Source organism: Tachysurus fulvidraco, chromosome 21, assembly GCF_022655615.1.
Source record: "Tachysurus fulvidraco isolate hzauxx_2018 chromosome 21, HZAU_PFXX_2.0, whole genome shotgun sequence".
Lineage (NCBI taxonomy): Eukaryota > Metazoa > Chordata > Actinopteri > Siluriformes > Bagridae > Tachysurus > Tachysurus fulvidraco.
Window position 1 is genome coordinate 19549308 of NC_062538.1, and position 17500 is coordinate 19566807.

A 17500-nucleotide genomic window follows, 5' to 3' on the forward strand; every position below is an offset into this window, starting at 1 on the left:
GTGTTTGGGTGCCGTGTTCCATGGCACATTATCAGTAAGGCTCGGAGGTAAGATTAAAAAGGAGTGGAGGCGAGAGAGGCGGTGCTGTCATGCCACCTCCATACAATGCAGCCCTCGGGGTTCAGAAAAGAGCCCACTAATGAGCCAATTACCTACACATACACACACACACACACACACACACACACACACACACACACACACACACACACACACACACACACACACACAAGGCACTGATGCTCAGAATACCGCTCCTTATTCTTTATCTGAACCTTTCTTAAGAACCTGAACAACAGAAAGTGATTTACTAACAAACGTGAGCAGATCGTTCATACGTGCACATACAAACAAACCCAAAGCTGTACCGAGCTTGTACACGCTCCTTTCTCTAACCAAAGGCGCCTGGTTTTTTTTCTCTAGAAGAAAAAGAAAAGAGGCGTGGGCTGGATGCGAGGGAACGTTCCCAGAGTTCTGCTGTCAGCGTGCACAGTCATTAAGAGAGCCAAACCCGTGATTATCCTTTGCCTACACCCCAGCAGGGCGGCGAGCACGACTCGGTGTCGCTATGCAAAACCAGCCTGCGCCCTGCAGCTGCGCCCTTCACCGACACCGATACCCAACTCTCCAGACACCTTATCAGAGCTCGCTCTCGCTCGGTGCGTCTCGCTGTTTGAGGACACGCAAGTGAAAGGCATGTGCAGAAAGTGAAACGACGGCTGGAGGAGAGATAAAGGACGGAGAAGCCGAGTGCGTCTTTAGGAACAGGACAAACAGCTGGAAAGGTTATGAGCAGAGAATAAGTAATAATGTTTTTGGATTATCTGCAGCGTGTGTCCGTTCGGCAGCTGGTGGAACTGTGTGAGCAGAACATCTCTGTGCCAGCGCCGATTTCTCTTGTCGATGATCTAATCTCACTTCCTGCCGGTTTTATCTTTCGCCTTGACTCGACACGCAGTTGCGAGGGATATTTACACGACCGATATATAACCAGTCCGAGTCGAAAATGACTCGATGTGCACGGTGTTCTTTTGCACAGACAACACCGTTAAACATTTATGTTGGATATTACACGCGCCGTAGGTGGGTTTTAGATCCCACAGGCATGAGATGTTATTACTTATGGAGGCAGAAGTGGGCAGACATGCAGGCCGTGGCATAGAGCCAGCGTGACCGCTACTTAATACAAACCCCTTTCTCAGATGTCACTTTCAAGTGTCTACTTTAGAAACTGGTCAAATAGCCACACACAGACTGTCGACACACGCTCCGTTGCTTAGCGCTGCACTTTTCCTACACAGAGCTTTACTCAGAAAATACTCAAATTTGATTGGCCAGAAGTGTTTCGTTTATATTACTGTATAACAACAGCTATTTCTTGCTGTAATTCAAATCCCTGCTTTAATAATATTCTTCTACTGCGTTCCATTGGGTACTGAATCGTTTCTATAGCAACTGCTGATTCAGAGGGACTTGTAAGTAAGTAGACTCTCAATGCACATATTTAAAAAAAAACGCGATTTCTCTAGAAATCTGACGTGTGATCAGATGTAAAGATTTACGACACGGGAAATACTTCAGGACAGTTTCTCAATAATGCAATTATTTTTTTTGGAACGTTGTCTTAAGCCCTATTCGGACGGGATTAATTCTACGTGGGGACGTGGGGGGTAAAGTAATTATTACCAGAGCTTCTCTGTGATTTTAGTCCCATCCGAATGTGCCATCTTCGGACATCATTACGGACAATGTCAGTAAAGATTACGGCGACTTTTACCTTCTGTAAAAAGGTCCGGAAAAATTACCTCAGGTAATACTGATCCCGTCCGAATCGACCCGCTGTAAATATGTACGGTAAAATTCCGTCATTTCCTGTTTAAAAGTTTTTGGCGCGTTTTGCAAGCATGGAGGCGCTTGAAACAGGAAGCAACGTCATACGCACATGACGACAAGGAGGTTACTGTGGTGTGTAAAGCGAGTTACACCTCCCACTTCTGCTAGTTTTACTGAGATGTCTTGTCCCGTGCGAATTGGCCAATTAATATTACAGACGTCCAGAGGTAAAATTGCATTACTCCACGTCCCCATGTAGAACTAGTCCCGTCTGAATAGTGCTTTAAAGTGTCTGCTTAGGAAACGATCGTTTTATATATACAGTAATCTACGATAACTAAAAATCTGGCAGATTTTCGAATGGATGAATCTTTTGTCCTCCGTTCCTTTTATCCATCTGGCGGATCTACAACAGAGCACAATTTCAGACACAACAATGGTTTGTTTAGTCTGCTGCTAATCTACTCTCACTTTATTTATCTCCCTTCATCTTACATCAGATTAAATAGACTCCAAACCTCTATTAGGCTCCTCTTAGGCTTCAGGTTTGAGCAAGAGTGTCTCTGACTAACACAGCTGTAATAACACTGTGCTCGTGCCGAACGCAGCAGGACGAGGGTTTAAAAAGCACCGCAGGTAAACCGGGTCTCTGTTAAAAAAAAAAGGCTGATGATTCAGAGTGGGTAGGGATGCACGGGAAGAATTAGCTTATGGTTTGCTTCATGTGTCAGGGTTCAGAAAGCCTCAGGATCTGCAAAACTGTTTCGGTATAAGTTTTGGGCCAGTGATTCGGAACGCCGCAGAGCCTCGCTCTCGGGTTCGCGATGTCACTAAAGCCGTACGCACGTCCACAAAACCGTGAAGCATTCAGACTCCAGGCTGCAGATAACACTCTTATCTACTTCCTTTTTATGGGGAGCACTGACACCGCTTCCGTTTACACACACACACACACACACACACACACACACACACACACACACACACACACACACACACACACACACACAAACAGAGTTAGGACTCACTGACCTCTCCTTGAAGTCCAGGAAGATCTTTCCGAGTCCGCTGCCTCCGATCACCATGTTCTGGTCGATAGCCCTCAGCAAGGCGAAGTGGACTCTGATGATATCCTACAGAACATTTCGCTTTCAGCATGATTTGTTTAACAGTATGCCTTCATATTCACTATGCAAATTTTACCAGCAGATGATGAGACACTACATTTACATCTCTATCTCCTGTAAAAACAGGTGTGAGTAGGTTATACTATTTATAAATACATCACTGTGGTCATGTGATAATTGTTTGATTTGAACCAATCATTAAAATTAATCGATCCTTGTTTGCAGATTCTGTCTGACTTTGGGTGTGGTGAGAAAATCCCACCTGGACCAAAAGCAAGTGGGTAAAAAAAAAAGCGTCTGATGGAGGTGACCTCGATCTGCTCGTTTGAGAATCGGGAGGAAATTCGAAAGTGATTTGACTCTGAATCAATTTGACTCGGTATCACTCCAACTCTGAATTGCTTTGCCTCTGAATTGCTTCGACTCTAGATCGACCCCAAATCAACTGGACTCTAAACCGACTCGATTCTGAATTGCTTCGATTCTGAATCGACTCGACTCCGAATCGACTCATTTTCTGTAAGTGACTCGGACAGCATTATCTTTGCAGAGCTAAACACAGTAAACCCAGCCAGACTACAGAGCTGCAAAAAATGTCATGTGTTATATATAAATTAATAAACGCTAGCTGAATGCCCGGAAAAATATTGATTATAATTTCTATTCATAAGCATTACAAAATGATGATAATTAAATGTGTAACCAGAATTGGAGTGTAATTAAAGTATTACTTGTCTCAGCCTGGATATCTACAGTTCAGAAGGAATTTTGTAATGTGAAGGTAAACCAGAGAGATCACGAGCTGGGCCCAGGTTCAGTCCTGAGCGTGTGAAAACGGCCGTGAAGGAAAATAAAACGTGTTAAGAGATTCATTTGCGGAGGAGTGTCACAGACATCTGCTTTTAGGTACAGTATGTGACTGTAGCTGTGCGAACAGCTTGATTACAGCAGGACATTCACTGAGTGATGAAATCACCCTTAGCTAGAAAGGATTTAGATCTGATATCATGGTGAAGACTGCCTGTTTGGCCTTGGCATGTTTACAATGTATATAAACAACATCTGTTCATCCGCATTTACATCCCACACCGACGAAGCCGTAATTCAGACTAATAATAATAATATAATATAATTTAATTTATATAGCGCCTTTCCAAAGCTCAAGGACGCTTTACAAGGTACAATATTTCAAGACAAATGAAATATAGTGTAACATACATATACATATTCGTCAGACATTTGCCCAGGACGAAGGATAATACATATACTACAAAGACTACAAACGATGCCACAAACAGTAGAGAACGAAAGCTGACGCACCTCCAGATTCACAAATATGGCCTTCATCTCCGACGGAGCCAGGACCTGCTTCAGGGGGATCATGTAGCTCTGTGGGAACAGACAGGAAGTGTAAGTGATGATTAGAAACATTGCTTGTTATGTTCTACAAACAGCCGCACTAATTCAGCCCCTGTCCTGTTGTGCAAACACCGTATCCTTGGCTTTCACACCCTCTCGAAGGCAAAGCTGTAAAAATCCTCCTGCGGAGTTCGCATTTACGTCCCACGTCCTCCCCGCACCACCCCCCGCCGATCGAAACACGTAAACGGCTTTGAAGGGAAAAAAGTTAGATATAGATAAAGCAGCGCTGCCAATTTTCTAAACAGCGTGAATCCTTAGGGGAAAAAACAACAACCCTGAAATCATTTATCTCAGCTGAAAGGTAATGAGGAGTCGCATGTAGGAGCGGTATTGAATCAATTAGGGCAAAATGAATCAAATAATCATCTGGGATCGACGCTTAGCCATTTCCCAATCTTCGCCTTGCTGAGACAAATAAAGTAGAACATCTCTCATTAGTCGTCATGATCGCAACGTAGCTTTAGTACAAGACTTAGCGTTTACGACTCAGATAAAAAGTGCTTGCGAATGTTAATTCTATTAACTCTGTTCTGTTCATGTTTACTGCAAATAGGGGTGATAGCATGTATTCCGTTTGTGTATTCTCTCCTTTTCTCCTTTTCAGTTAAACAAGTCATCCTGCACTTTAATATGTGGCCAGATTCCTCTAGGAAAAAACTCATTTCTTAAAAAATGTTTTACAAATTTTATTCCATCACATGCTGTTTTATAATTGGAAAAGTAAACAAACCTTCAGCTGGGTGGAATATTTCACATTTGTAAAGATTTTATTGTGTTGCAACAGGATTAGACCCCTGTGTACGACTAAATGAATGAAAAAGAGAGAGAGATAGCAAGAGAGAGAGAAAGAGAGAGAGAGAGAGAAAGCAAAAGAGAGAGAGAGAGAGAAAGCGAAAGAAAAAGAGAGAGAGTGAGAGAGAGAAAGAGAGAGAGGGGAAGGAGAGAAAGACAGAGAGAAAAAGAGAGAGGGGGAAGAGAGAGAGAGAGAGGGAGGAGAGAAAGAAAGAGAGAGGCGGAAGAGAGAGAGAGAAAGAGAGAGAGAGAAAAAGAGAGAGGCGGAAGAGAAAGAGAGAGAGAGAGAGAGTGAGAAAGAGAAAGCGAGAGAGAGAGGGGAGGAGAGAAAGAGAGAGGGGGAAGAGGGAGAGGGAGAGAGGGGAGGAGAGAAAGAAAGAGAGAGAAAAAGAGAGAGGGGGAAGAGAAAGAGAGAAAGACAGAGAGAGAGAGTGAGAAAGAGAAAGCGAGAGAGAGAGGGGAGGAGAGAGAGAGAGAAAGAGAGAGAGTGGGGAGGAGAGAAAGAGAGATAAAAAGAGAGAGGTGGAAGAGAGAGAGAGAGCGCTTAGAGAACTTGCTCAGGCCAATAGCATTGATCTACTCAGACAACATCTGTACTGTCTATTTAAGCTATAAAAAGAGGGGTGAAAGTGTTCTTTCCCTCTTTCACCTTTGCTTTATCCTTCTCATTTCATCCGTTCCTCATCCCGCTCCCTCCTAAACTTTTACGCTCCACTCGATGGCCACATAAACTCCGCCCCCTCCAGGACATCACCGTAGCCACCATAACGTCCTGTGAGTTAAACCTAGTAAGTGGACTGAATGTGTTCTGCTTTGACATGTAAGTAAGCTGCGTAAGGAAACTGTCTGTCACTCAGACTGTTAGAGTCACTGAGCATCTGGGGGGAAAGCCTTGGATCGCGTTCAGTAGTTGGGTATAAATTTAAACCCCCAAAAAATAAAAATAACTAAATAATAAAATTAAATCCAGAATAAAATAATAATAATTAAAATATTAATTTTCCTGTCATTTTTAAGTACCTCAGGCAAAAACAAATCAAAATAGAAGCCAATTTGATGTCAGACTGATTTCTAAAATGGATTTGTGAGATGACTTGGGCTCGGTTAAAGGTGGGGTCTCCATCTGTCACCCCTCCATCCTCACCTTCTCAATGTCCTCCAGTGTCTTGTAGTACTTCGCCTCTGTCTCCTGGATCTCCACCAAGCAGCAGTTCCTCTTGTCGTCCTCCGTCATGCCCATTTTCTGTGATGGAGACACCAAGCACACACACACAAAGCGCTGTAGGACATTCTGAGTAGATAACAAAGTGATGGCTTTTCTGGATTCCTGTGCAAACTGTAAGGTGGAGGAACCACGACAGTCAGGAGGAAGCAGAGCAGAAGCGGAAAGAGGAAAAGTGAAACAAAGCGGGACGAGGAATAGATCACACGAACGAACATCAAACTAATATAGATGGATCACATTCGACAGGGAATCGGGTCGGGTTCTACGGCACACTTCGGGAAAGGGGAGTTCGTACGCGACGTCGTGTGTGTTTGTGTTTTTTTTTTTTACTCTTATCGATCCGATTTATTCAACACCGCTAACGGTTTAGTTCTCTATAAGAGTTAGGAAAAAGTTTCACATCATCATCAGAACATCTGGACCTTCGACCACGACAGCCATCCTCCGTTTCCATAAACATCTACCATCCAGAAAACCAGAACGAGACGGACGTAGAGGCGGAGATGAAAGAAGGAAAGTAGGACCGCGGTCTTCGGTGCTGCCCAGATCAGAGGAGCTCGGATGTGTTTGAGGGCTCGGTAAGAAGACTGAACATCTGTGGAGTTGCAGTGAACATGTGCGTTACATCATAACGCGTGTGTGATCGGAGCTGGAAGCAGTCGGGGAGAAGATTAGAGATGTTTCTGATTCAGCAACAGCCGCAGACACGCGTGATGTCTGTGGGGAAACCCAGCGGTGCTTTCTTTAGCTCTTTTCTCTTCACTCGAGTCTATGTTGTGTTATATTTGTCGTGCCTTTTCTTTCTTCCTTTATTTATTTATTGGAGCCGAATCTCTCTGTCTCTCTCTCTCCATCCCTCCATTTTGGAAATCCCTCCCCACGTCTCTACTCCATTCCTCTTTCCTTTCCTCCTCTCTATTAAAGGATCCACAAGGTCAACGAGGCACTTGGAGCCATTTGCTCGTTGTACACGGCACAGCTTTGAATATTTAGTGCTTTATAATGTCTAAAACCGTTATAAAGTCGTGATAATGAACCTAAAGTGTATGCTGTACGTACATGGCGACGTCTCCGCTGACAGACGTCGGTCACTGTAGTGGAGTTTGTGCTTCTTAATGATCATCATTCTGCAGCCTTATGGTCGATGTTCAGGGAGACGTCACACTTTATTATCCCGCTCAAATCGGGTATTTACTCCTCTGATGTTTCTCAGTTGGTTACTCATTACATGTCAGTCCACGTAGCGCTCGTTCGACACTGTCGCGCCTTCGTCGTGTTGCCGTGCCACTGCATATTGTCCAGTGATTATCTTCTAGCGCACTCCAGTCACTGTTCTATATTACGCTGCACCAAGGCTTTGGAGAACGTCGTGTTGTTCTGTATCCTTATGTATGGCTCGAAAGATGATAAAGCTCTCTGACGTTTCCTCGTCAGATGTCGAGCCTTTTTTTTAAACAGAAACATGTCAAACACAGAGAGAGTCGTGTGACTATTCATGTGTGTGTGTGTGTGTCAGCTCACTGCAGTCAGTTCCCAAACATTTGAAGCTACGAGATGATGTCCAACTGCTTTTCGTTGGCGAGTCCCGCCTCCTGCACTATGATTGGCTAATTTGCATAAACGCCAATGTCTTAAGTCAATCACGTCGCCGTAGCATCCAGGACACTGGTGGTTATTATCCGGTTCATGACACCACAAATACGTTTGGCTGGATATGTGTTCTAACGCTCTGATGTTAGAACAAAAAATGGTGGCACCCGATTGGTCAGAACGTCAATTGGTTCGCGAGGTTACAGTTGCGACTAGCTGATCTCCCTGTACACGGACGGACGTCGCTGCGCATGAGAGGACGTACGTACTGAACACTAAGGGGGGACAGGGAGAAAGGGCACTGAGGGACCAACACACTCATATGCAGTAGGAACTCACCTGCATGTATCGGATCTGCAGCGTTAAGGAGGCAAAGTGGCATATGTAAGCAGAGCACATCAACTCACACACACACACACACACACACACACACACACACACACACACAGCCTTGGGAATAATGAAGGAAGATTAATTCAGTCGTTCTACAAATGAGCTCTCAGACACGGGCGCACGCATGATATCTCTCTCTGCGCGCGCACGCACACACACGCACACACACGCACACATACGCACACACACACACATCGTTATGAGTAAAGTGGCTCACTCACCATAGGCTGTCTAACTTCCACCTTAATGATGTCCTCATAGATATCATCTCCTTCATCTTCACACGGCACACAGTCATAGATATCGTCCTCACCCACATCGTGCTCACTGTAGAATTAACACACACACACACACACACACACACACACACACACACACACACACACACAAAGCATAATGTTTCAAATAAACTTGCACTATATGTAAAAAACTCTGGATAAGCAAAAACGATTGGATTTAAATTCTGTGGTTTTTACACATCAGCTAGTCAACAAAGGTAATCGCAATCACAGTCAGAGGCAGACAGAATCAGAGGCAATCACAGTCAGAATCAGAGGCAGTCACAGTCAGAATCAGAGGCAATCACAGTCAGAATCAGAGGCAGTCACAGTCAGAATCAGAGGCAGTCACAGTCAGAGCCTGAGGCAGATACAGAGTCAAAATCAGAGGCAGAGTCAAAATCAGAGGCAGAGTCAAAATCAGAGACAGTCAGAATCAGAGGTAGTCACAGTCAGAATCAGTCACAGTCAGAATCTGAGGCAGACACCGAGTCAAAATCAGAGTCAGAGTCAGTCAGAGTCAAAATCAGAGGCAGTCAGTCAGAATCAGAGGCAGTCAGAATCAGAGGCAGTCACAGTCAGAATCTGAGGCAGAGACGGACTCAAAATCATAGGCAGAGTCAGTCAGAGTCAAAATCAGAGGCAGTCACAGTCAGAATGAGAGGCAGAGACAGCCTTAGAATCAGTCAGTAAGAGTCACAGAGTCAGAGCAAGTAAAAAGTCACATTTTTCACATTTACACATTTTCGCATTTAAGTGCATCAGTGTGTGTCTAAAAAACAGATGAGACTTCACACACACACACACACACACACACACACACACACACACACACACACACACACACACACACACACACACACACACACACACACAATCAACTAACAGTACATCTGTGTCTGCTTTGCACCTCCTGCCTCAGAATGACACAAAACCTCATCACCACCTAGACAACAAACTCAGGCTGCTCCAAACTCAGATTTCTTGTTTCTGACCAAAAAAAACAAGCCTGAACCAAACTCCTGCTCAACAGTGGCTCACTGATGTGGAAAAGATGGAGACAAGCTTCGGAGCTCATTGGTCACGGCGAGTCTGACTTCATACGGCCGTCTATATGACATTCAGGGGAAACTTATCCAACATCAGCGCGTGACTGCGACGGTGTGGCGTGTGCCCGCGAGACAGCAATTAGCCATTTACCATCAGCTTGACTGTGAGCGCGGTGAACAGCTTGATGATTCTAGAAGCTAATAATACGATTACTAATGTAGGCTTAACACAGCATGGCACTTAATGTTTTATTATTATTATCTTTATTATTACAGCTATTTAATCTTCATCGCTTCATCTGGATGTAACTCTGACGCCATCAGAGAGCGGTACGAACAGCAGGATCTCCACCGTGTCGCTTTAACAACACTCAGCAGCCTTTACCGCGGTACAGAGGCTTGAATTGATTTTTTTTCCTGCTAAAACCAATACCACGCATGCCTAAGATGACGAAGTTCCAGCCACACACTTCCTCAGCTACAGTATTCTTTACGGTATTTAAATAACCCTCGGTACAAAACTCATTTATCACCATCATTCTTATCAACTAATGGTTACGTGTCAAAAGATGACAGCCGTCAGGACTCGTTATGTTATGTTCGGAATGTTCTAGAACTTCCTTATACACCTTTAAGCTGAGCATCCCTGCTACGAACTACACACACTTTAATACGGTACGTTCATTTTAATCGCTACATTTACGCTAAAGATAAAAGCGATACGACGAATCACTTACATTTTGCTGTGTGTGATATAATCGGTCCTCGAAGGAGACGGCGATCGTGCGCACGACCTTTATCTAGTCATTTAACCCAAAGAAGCTCTGAGCTTTATTTTGGTTCCTTCAAATGTGTTGTAAGTGTGTGTGTGTGTGTGTGTGGGTGGAAACAGACCCTTTAAAACCCGCCAGACTCGTCTGTACGTCCTGACTTACATTCCTCACAGCTCCGAAATCGGTAGATGCTACAGAGAAATACGGTTTAAGACGAACAACTGAATAATAATCGTCCGGGATTTAAAGGGGTTAAGAGGATGAAAGGCTCATCCCTCTGCTCACTGAATAAATGAAATAGGTAACCTTTAAAAAAAAAAAAAAAAAAAAACTTTTAAAAATCAAGACCATTATCACTAAATATTTATTTATTTATATCCTATATATAATATTATATAATATATAATATTTATGTATTTATTTAATTTAATTGTATTTATTTATTTATATCTACCTTTTTTTGTATTTACTAAATTTATTTAGATTTATTTATTTTTATCTACTTATTTGTATTTCATTTAATTTATTTGTATTTATTTATGTTTGTTTATTTATTTGTATCTACTTTTTTGTGCATTTATTCAATTTATTTGTATTTAATTATTTTTAACTACTTATTTGTATTTTATTTATTTATCTGATTGTTTGTTTGTTTGTTTATTTATTTATATTTCCGTTTCAATGTTAATAAAAGCATCATATTAAAAACCAGTGCGATTCTGATCCGACTCGCGTTGTGCACAAAACAAACAAACAGAAAAGGTTCACAAGGCATCCAGACATTGTACCGGCTCCCAACGTCCTCTGTGGGACGAAGCCTTTGGACGTCCACTGAGCCGAGGCCGACTCTAAGAATCCTGAGACATCTCCAGTTAGACTCTGTGATACTAAGGAGATCTGAAGTCCATGATCCTTACACCAATACAACATTTAACTGACTGTATATTACAATCACACCCCCAGTGTCACCCATATGAGGATGAGGTTCCCCCTTGAGTCCGGTTCCTCTCAAGGTTTCTTCCTTTACCAATTTAAGGGAGTTTTTCCTCGCCACTGCTGCCTGAGTCACCTCAAACTTGCTCATAGGGGAATAAATACATACACATTGTGAACTATATATCTAATAATAACCTAGAATTTTTATTCTGTTAATTCTTATTTCTTTTATTAGTCGTTATTTCCTTTATCATTAATTATGTCTACCTTCTGCTCTATGTTTATGTTCTGTAAAGCTGCTTTGAGACAATGTCTATTGTAAAAAGCACTATACAAATAAACTTGAATTGAACTGAACTCTTCTTTAAGAAAGGAGTGCGTCAGGAACTTGACAGCTTCTGCTCCCTTACCTATAACTAATCATTCTCGTAATTCGAGTTTGACTTTGTTTCCAGGTTCCTCTCTCTCTTGTGAAACATTTCAGGAATGTTTTTTGCATCTGAATCAGGAATAAAGTGTGAGGTTGTGATCAAATATTCAGCAAAGACAGAGTGTGGACCGTCTAATTTCTTTTAATTAGGGCTTTGTGGTTCAGCCAAACGGCATCTCGGAGCTCTGCGTGAAAATTCTGCCTGACGGAAACGAGAGGAAGAGACGATAGTTAAGAAAAGTTCTTGCTTTTTTTTCTTTTCGAGCTGGAAGATTATCCCAATGATCTGTGATAGACTTTGCGGTGAGGGTGTGAGGGAATAATCGAGCATCTTCCCTTCACGATTCCTAACCCTAACCCTAACCCGAGTTGCTGTCTGTGACTCGTGACACTGAAGGGAATAAAGCTGCTTGTGTCGCCATGTTAATGACGTGTTATATCGTGGACCAGACCTACAGTCACAACTATAAAGTGGCCAGATTAAGCAGAACATGTTCCCGAATTAGCATATTTCCTGCTAACACATTCGTTTAAACCAAAGACAGATGTGTGACATCGTCAGCCTGCGCCTCCTGCTCTTCCTCAGCTGCTTACCGGCATCATGCTCCGAAAGTTAGTGTCAGTCCTGGATTCAAATACAAATCGATTAAAGTAACATCTCCCTGTTTGCTAATCAGCTAATAAACAGAGAGGGTTAAAGTTGTCTCAGAGGGTCATGCTATCTGCCCTGTCACACGACTGGCTAGTGCCACATGATTGACAGGTAGAGAGAGTAATGTCATTACTTCCACTCAGACAGCACTTGAGTCCTGGTAAAGGATGGACCGTAACCTCGAATGTATTTAAGCTCAGAATCTCACAATGATATTTCACTGTTGTGCCATTCGGGGGCTAAAATACGAGGAAATATAAATGTTTGTTTGTTTGTTTGTGTATTTATTTATTTATAAATAAATGGTTTTAAAGTTAAGAACGGTGTTGATGGATCGCTACGATCTTTCTCTCCTTCTTTTTATCTGGAGAGTTCACAGAATCGGACGATTTTCGTTTAACGATGCGGGCGATCTAGTGGGAAAATATACCCACATTTTCTACCGCTTATCCGAACTACCTCGGGTCACGGGGAGCCTGTTCCTATCTCAGGTGTCGTCGGGCATCGAGGCAGGATACACCCTGGACGGAGTGCCAACCCATCACAGGGCACACACACATACTCATTCACTCACACACTCACACACTCCGGACAATTTTCCAGAGATGCCAATCAACCTACCATGCATGTCTTTGGACCGGGGGAGGAAACCGGAGTACCCGGAGGAAACCCCCGAGGCACGGGGAGAACATGCAAACTCCACACACAAACACTCATGGTGGAGGCGGGACTCGAACCCTCAACCCTAGTGGTGGACGTTTGATTTAAAAAAAAAAAAACAAAAAAAAAAAAAAAGAAACTCATGAACGTTGAACCGAAAGCAATAAAAAGATCTGAGACATTACAAACGATAAGACGAGACAAGACATGATAAAATAAGATAAGACAGAACTTTATTATTCCCAAAGGAAATTCTTATGCCAGAGCCTGCTTCACATTACACAAGAGAAATAGGAATTATGCGAGTTATGTTCCATGTTCCAGACTGCCAGGCCACTATTACCCATTACCCATAATCCTGGTGGAAATAGCTCCTGGAGCCCACAGAAACCAACCTGTTCTTAACTGGATTAAGTTCTCAGACAAGTAAGTGGTTTAAGTAGGAAATGGTTCTGATACAGACAGCAGCATGTCCTCCATCCTCCTTTAAACATTCCTGAAATACGTCTATAACGGCCCGGATGGCTACAGACCGGTTTGTTCTTGTACATTCCTTCACGTAAGCGAGGAGCTTAGGGATTTAAATATCAGCCGAAATCGGAACCCCAGGTACTCTCGCCGTCCGTGGTGCTCTACCAACCGAACACCACAACGTCGTCTACACTGTAAAGTCTTTTTTTTTCTTATTATCCTTTTATTACATCTCACTGGTGTTGGGATTGTTTTATGCAAAGGGTCTTGAGACCTTCCTGGAAATGAAAGCTGCTGTATATATACAGTAATTTGTGTATTTTTTTATTATTACCGGGATGTATATTGTAGCAGGTGGAGTTTTTTCCCCCATCGGTAAAGTAAAGTCAGGCGCTCTGCTGGTTTATCTTCCTTTAGTGGTCTAGTCTTAAAACCAGGTGAAGAGATAAGTTTGTGAAAATGAGTGAAAACTGAACCCTATTTCTCTGTAGACCTTCACGGCTTATCGGCTTCGGGTCGGATCGGAACTCGACACAAGACGTTTCTCTGTCCGGTTCGTGGATGGATGGAAAGTGGATAAGTGAACTTTTCTGAGCTTAAACTAAACGGCGCAGGTCAGAACAGCGCGCAGCATGGCGTAGCAGAACGGCCGAGCTACGCGGCAGCTAGCTGACAGGATGAAGAATAGAGTTTGGGACACAGACACCTGACTACTATTTCAGCTGAAAGGAGGAAAAGGAGCTTCTGAGCAACTCAGCTTGTTCTCACCGACTGAATAACTTCATGCCTTGTCAGATTTGGGATGGACGCACCAAACATGGTGGACTCTCGCCTAACGGGAGGTCTACGCCGAGTGAGTAGGAAGTGACTACCTATAACACCTCAAACAGCCTGGATTTACTACATGTCTTGTTGCACGTCGAACACCGCTTCGTCTTCCGCCAACTAGCACTCATCCCTCGTCGCTCTGAAGACAAAATCCTCAGCTGCAGAGGCTCGAGAGGAATCGTGCTCTATGTTTTTGCTGTGAAAGTTGATCAAGCTGCTCAGCGACTAACTAATTCTCCTCGGGGAAAACATGTCTCGCTTTCAATGGAAGAAAAACGTACTGTATGTTCATTTCGGTGCAAGGAACAAAGTCAAACAGATTAGGAATATGTTATATCAGAGTTCCTGCTACTCCATGAGGTGTGTTCATTTCCAACTACATTTACATTTACTGCATTCGGAAGACGTCATTTTCCAGAGAGACTTCCATTTTATCCAGTTTAAAACAACTGAGGTTTAAGGGCCTTGCTCAAGGGCCCAGTGCTGGGAGTTTGGTGGACCTGGGATTCGAGCTAACGGTAATCAGTAGTCCAACTAAACCACCAGGCTACCACATCCCTAATTACGACATGCCACGAAGTGTTTCGTTCCTCTTATTCCAGGTAATTCCTTAAAGCGAGACACGTCGTAACGATCCTCTAGCAGAGCTTCTGACAATATTCCTAACAATTTACTTAGTTGTGAAATCTTAAATTTATATATTTTTATCAAATGCATCAAATCAAATTGGCAATAAATAAATAAATAAATAAATAAAAAGTGGTTTACATCTTATAAAATGTTTAAAATCTTCTTTAACAATATACAAAGATCTCTCTGGATTTTCTTTCTTTTATGTAGAAAGGTTCCTCAGTCTTTACCTTCCAGAATATTCCACTGCTGTACTGTAAAGACTTTAGAGCTGAGGAAATGAGGAAATCTCTTCAGCTTTCAGCTTCTCGTTCTCATGTCGTTGAACCCTGCGACGGTTCTGTGCTACTTTTAAGCCAGAAAAGTGCTGAAATTGCTGAAATGTGTCCCACTGTGTCACGTTCAGAACCGGGACGAAACTCTCGTTGGTGTAAAAGGTCACAGAGCGAGCTGAGAGAGAGAGAGAGAGAGAGAGAGAGAGAGAGAGAGAGAGAGAGAGACTGAGAGAGAGAGAGCTGAGAGAGAGAGAGAGAGAGAGCTGAGAGAGAGAGAGCGGAGAGAGAGAGAGAGAGAGAGAGAGAGAGAGCTGAGAGAGAGAGAGAGAAAGAGAGAGAGAGAGCTGAGAAGGAGAGAGAGAGAGAAGGAGAGAGCTGAGAGAGAGAAAGCGAGAGAGAGAGAGCTGAGAAGGAGAGAGCTGAGAGAGAGGGAGCTGAGAGAGAGACAGAGAGAGAGAGAGAGCAAGCGAAAGAGAGCAAGCGAGAGCAAGCTGAGAGAGAGAGCTGCTGAGAAAGAGAGAGAGCTGAGAGAGAGCTGAGAGAGAGAGCTGAGAGAGAGAGCTGAGAGAGAGCTGCTAAGAGAGAGAGGCTGAGAGAGAAAGAGAGAGAGAGAGAGAGAGAGCTGAGAGAGAGAGAGCTGAGAGAAAGAGAGAGAGAGAGCTGAGAGAAAGAGAGAACGCTGTGAGAGAGAGCTGAGAGAAAGAGAGAACGCTGTGTGAGAGAGAGAGAGAGAGAGAGAGAGAGAGAGAGAGAGAGGGTGCACTCGGACCCCTGTAAGAAGAGTACTACCACGTGGACCCCAGACGACCTCAGACACATGTAGACTAAATGATAAATAGTTGTGTTTGCGGTTGTTTATACTCAGGTGTGAACATGCATTCATCTGGTGATGCACTGAGAACATCGTGAGATTGCAAGCCATCGATTTAACTTAGTGGGTTTCATTACGTTTAATAAGGAATCAGCATTTTTCCTGCTACACTTTGGAACAAATTAGAAAACGCTGATTTCTACAAAGACTCCAGTTTGTGTTACCATGCAAAACGTTGCTGTCTTTGCTGAGCAGGCTGTCTGGCTCATTCTGTGGAATTAACTCGTCTGTAAAACATTTTGTCCCTGACTCACATTTCTGATATTAGGTTTGGATTAATGAATATTAATGATTAGTCATGGGCCGGCTCATGAATATTAATGACTCTCGCCGTAGAGACGTTTGTGTCTGATTCTGTGTCTGATTGAAATTAGTTATATTTTTAGGCTAAATCTGTTGGTTGAATGTGTTTCAGGTACCAGACAAAACAGGAGGAAACACTTAACTGTGTGCTAAAACCCGGAAACAAAATCCTTTCACGCCGACTCCATCCGATAAGACAAGCCTCGGTTGAAATTGGACCGCGTGACAGGAAAATGACAGAAGTCTCCGTGCTCCGTAACCGCCGGCGTGGCCGACGTAGGAGAGGAGCGTGTGATTACGTTAGGCAGGTGTGAGAGCGCAGACCGACTCGCCGAGGATGCTAGAGGTCGCCGTGGCTCTGTGAGAAAACACCAGCGCTAGCTTTCATCCTTCAGCTGTCTATCCGTTCCTACATCCTCTTCTCCTACACTGCATGGACTCATACCATACCGAGCTGGTATCGCTATGGCAACCGATAAGGGGAATTACAGCAGACTGTTTATATAAAATAAGGAGGCTGTGGAGATTGGTTTGTGTGTGTGTGGGTGTGGGTGTGTGTGTGTGGTAAATGTTGACACTTACTCAGCCAGTTCCTCCAAGCTTCGGTAGACATCGTCCTCGTTCAGCGCTGTGTCCTCTGAAGGAAAAGGCCTAGAGAAAGAGAGAGAGAGAGAGAGAGAGAGAGAGAGAGAGAGAGAGAGAGAGAGAGAGACAGCTATCAGTTAAGGTTCTACTTCATCACATCCATAATTCAACAGGTCCCTTTATTTATGAGCCTCCGTCTCCTGTATGATTGACGCCTGCAACAATGAGGCGGATGTTTCGAGGTCGTTTATCTGATTTCGGACGGCATTTAATACACACGGAGGAAAAGGTCACGGTGAGACTGAGTGACATGACCTTGTGTGGTGGAGACAGCGAGACATGCATGCTTTGGGTGTTTTTTCCCTAAAAGCCTGGGT

At 43.5% G+C, this 17500-nt stretch overlaps 1 protein-coding gene across 8 annotated transcripts in view; it reads right to left on the minus strand.

The window, feature by feature from the left end:
* The window catches only part of vav2 (vav 2 guanine nucleotide exchange factor), a 160627-nt gene that overhangs the window by 26350 nt on the left and 116777 nt on the right, over positions 1-17500 (minus strand). For 4 of the 8 annotated variants that reach the window (XM_047805651.1, XM_047805650.1, XM_047805649.1 and 1 more), the window contains exons 4-9: positions 17121-17189; positions 8604-8709; positions 8329-8343; positions 6319-6417; positions 4281-4349; positions 2866-2966 (exon numbers count right to left, since the gene is read on the minus strand). In XM_047805651.1, coding sequence (XP_047661607.1) covers positions 2866-2966; positions 4281-4349; positions 6319-6417; positions 8329-8343; positions 8604-8709; positions 17121-17189 — 459 coding nt within the window. The remainder of the gene's footprint in view (positions 1-2865; positions 2967-4280; positions 4350-6318; positions 6418-8328; positions 8344-8603; positions 8710-17120; positions 17190-17500) is intronic. The other 4 variants (XM_047805655.1, XM_047805653.1, XM_047805652.1 and 1 more) reach the window with 1 other exon arrangement.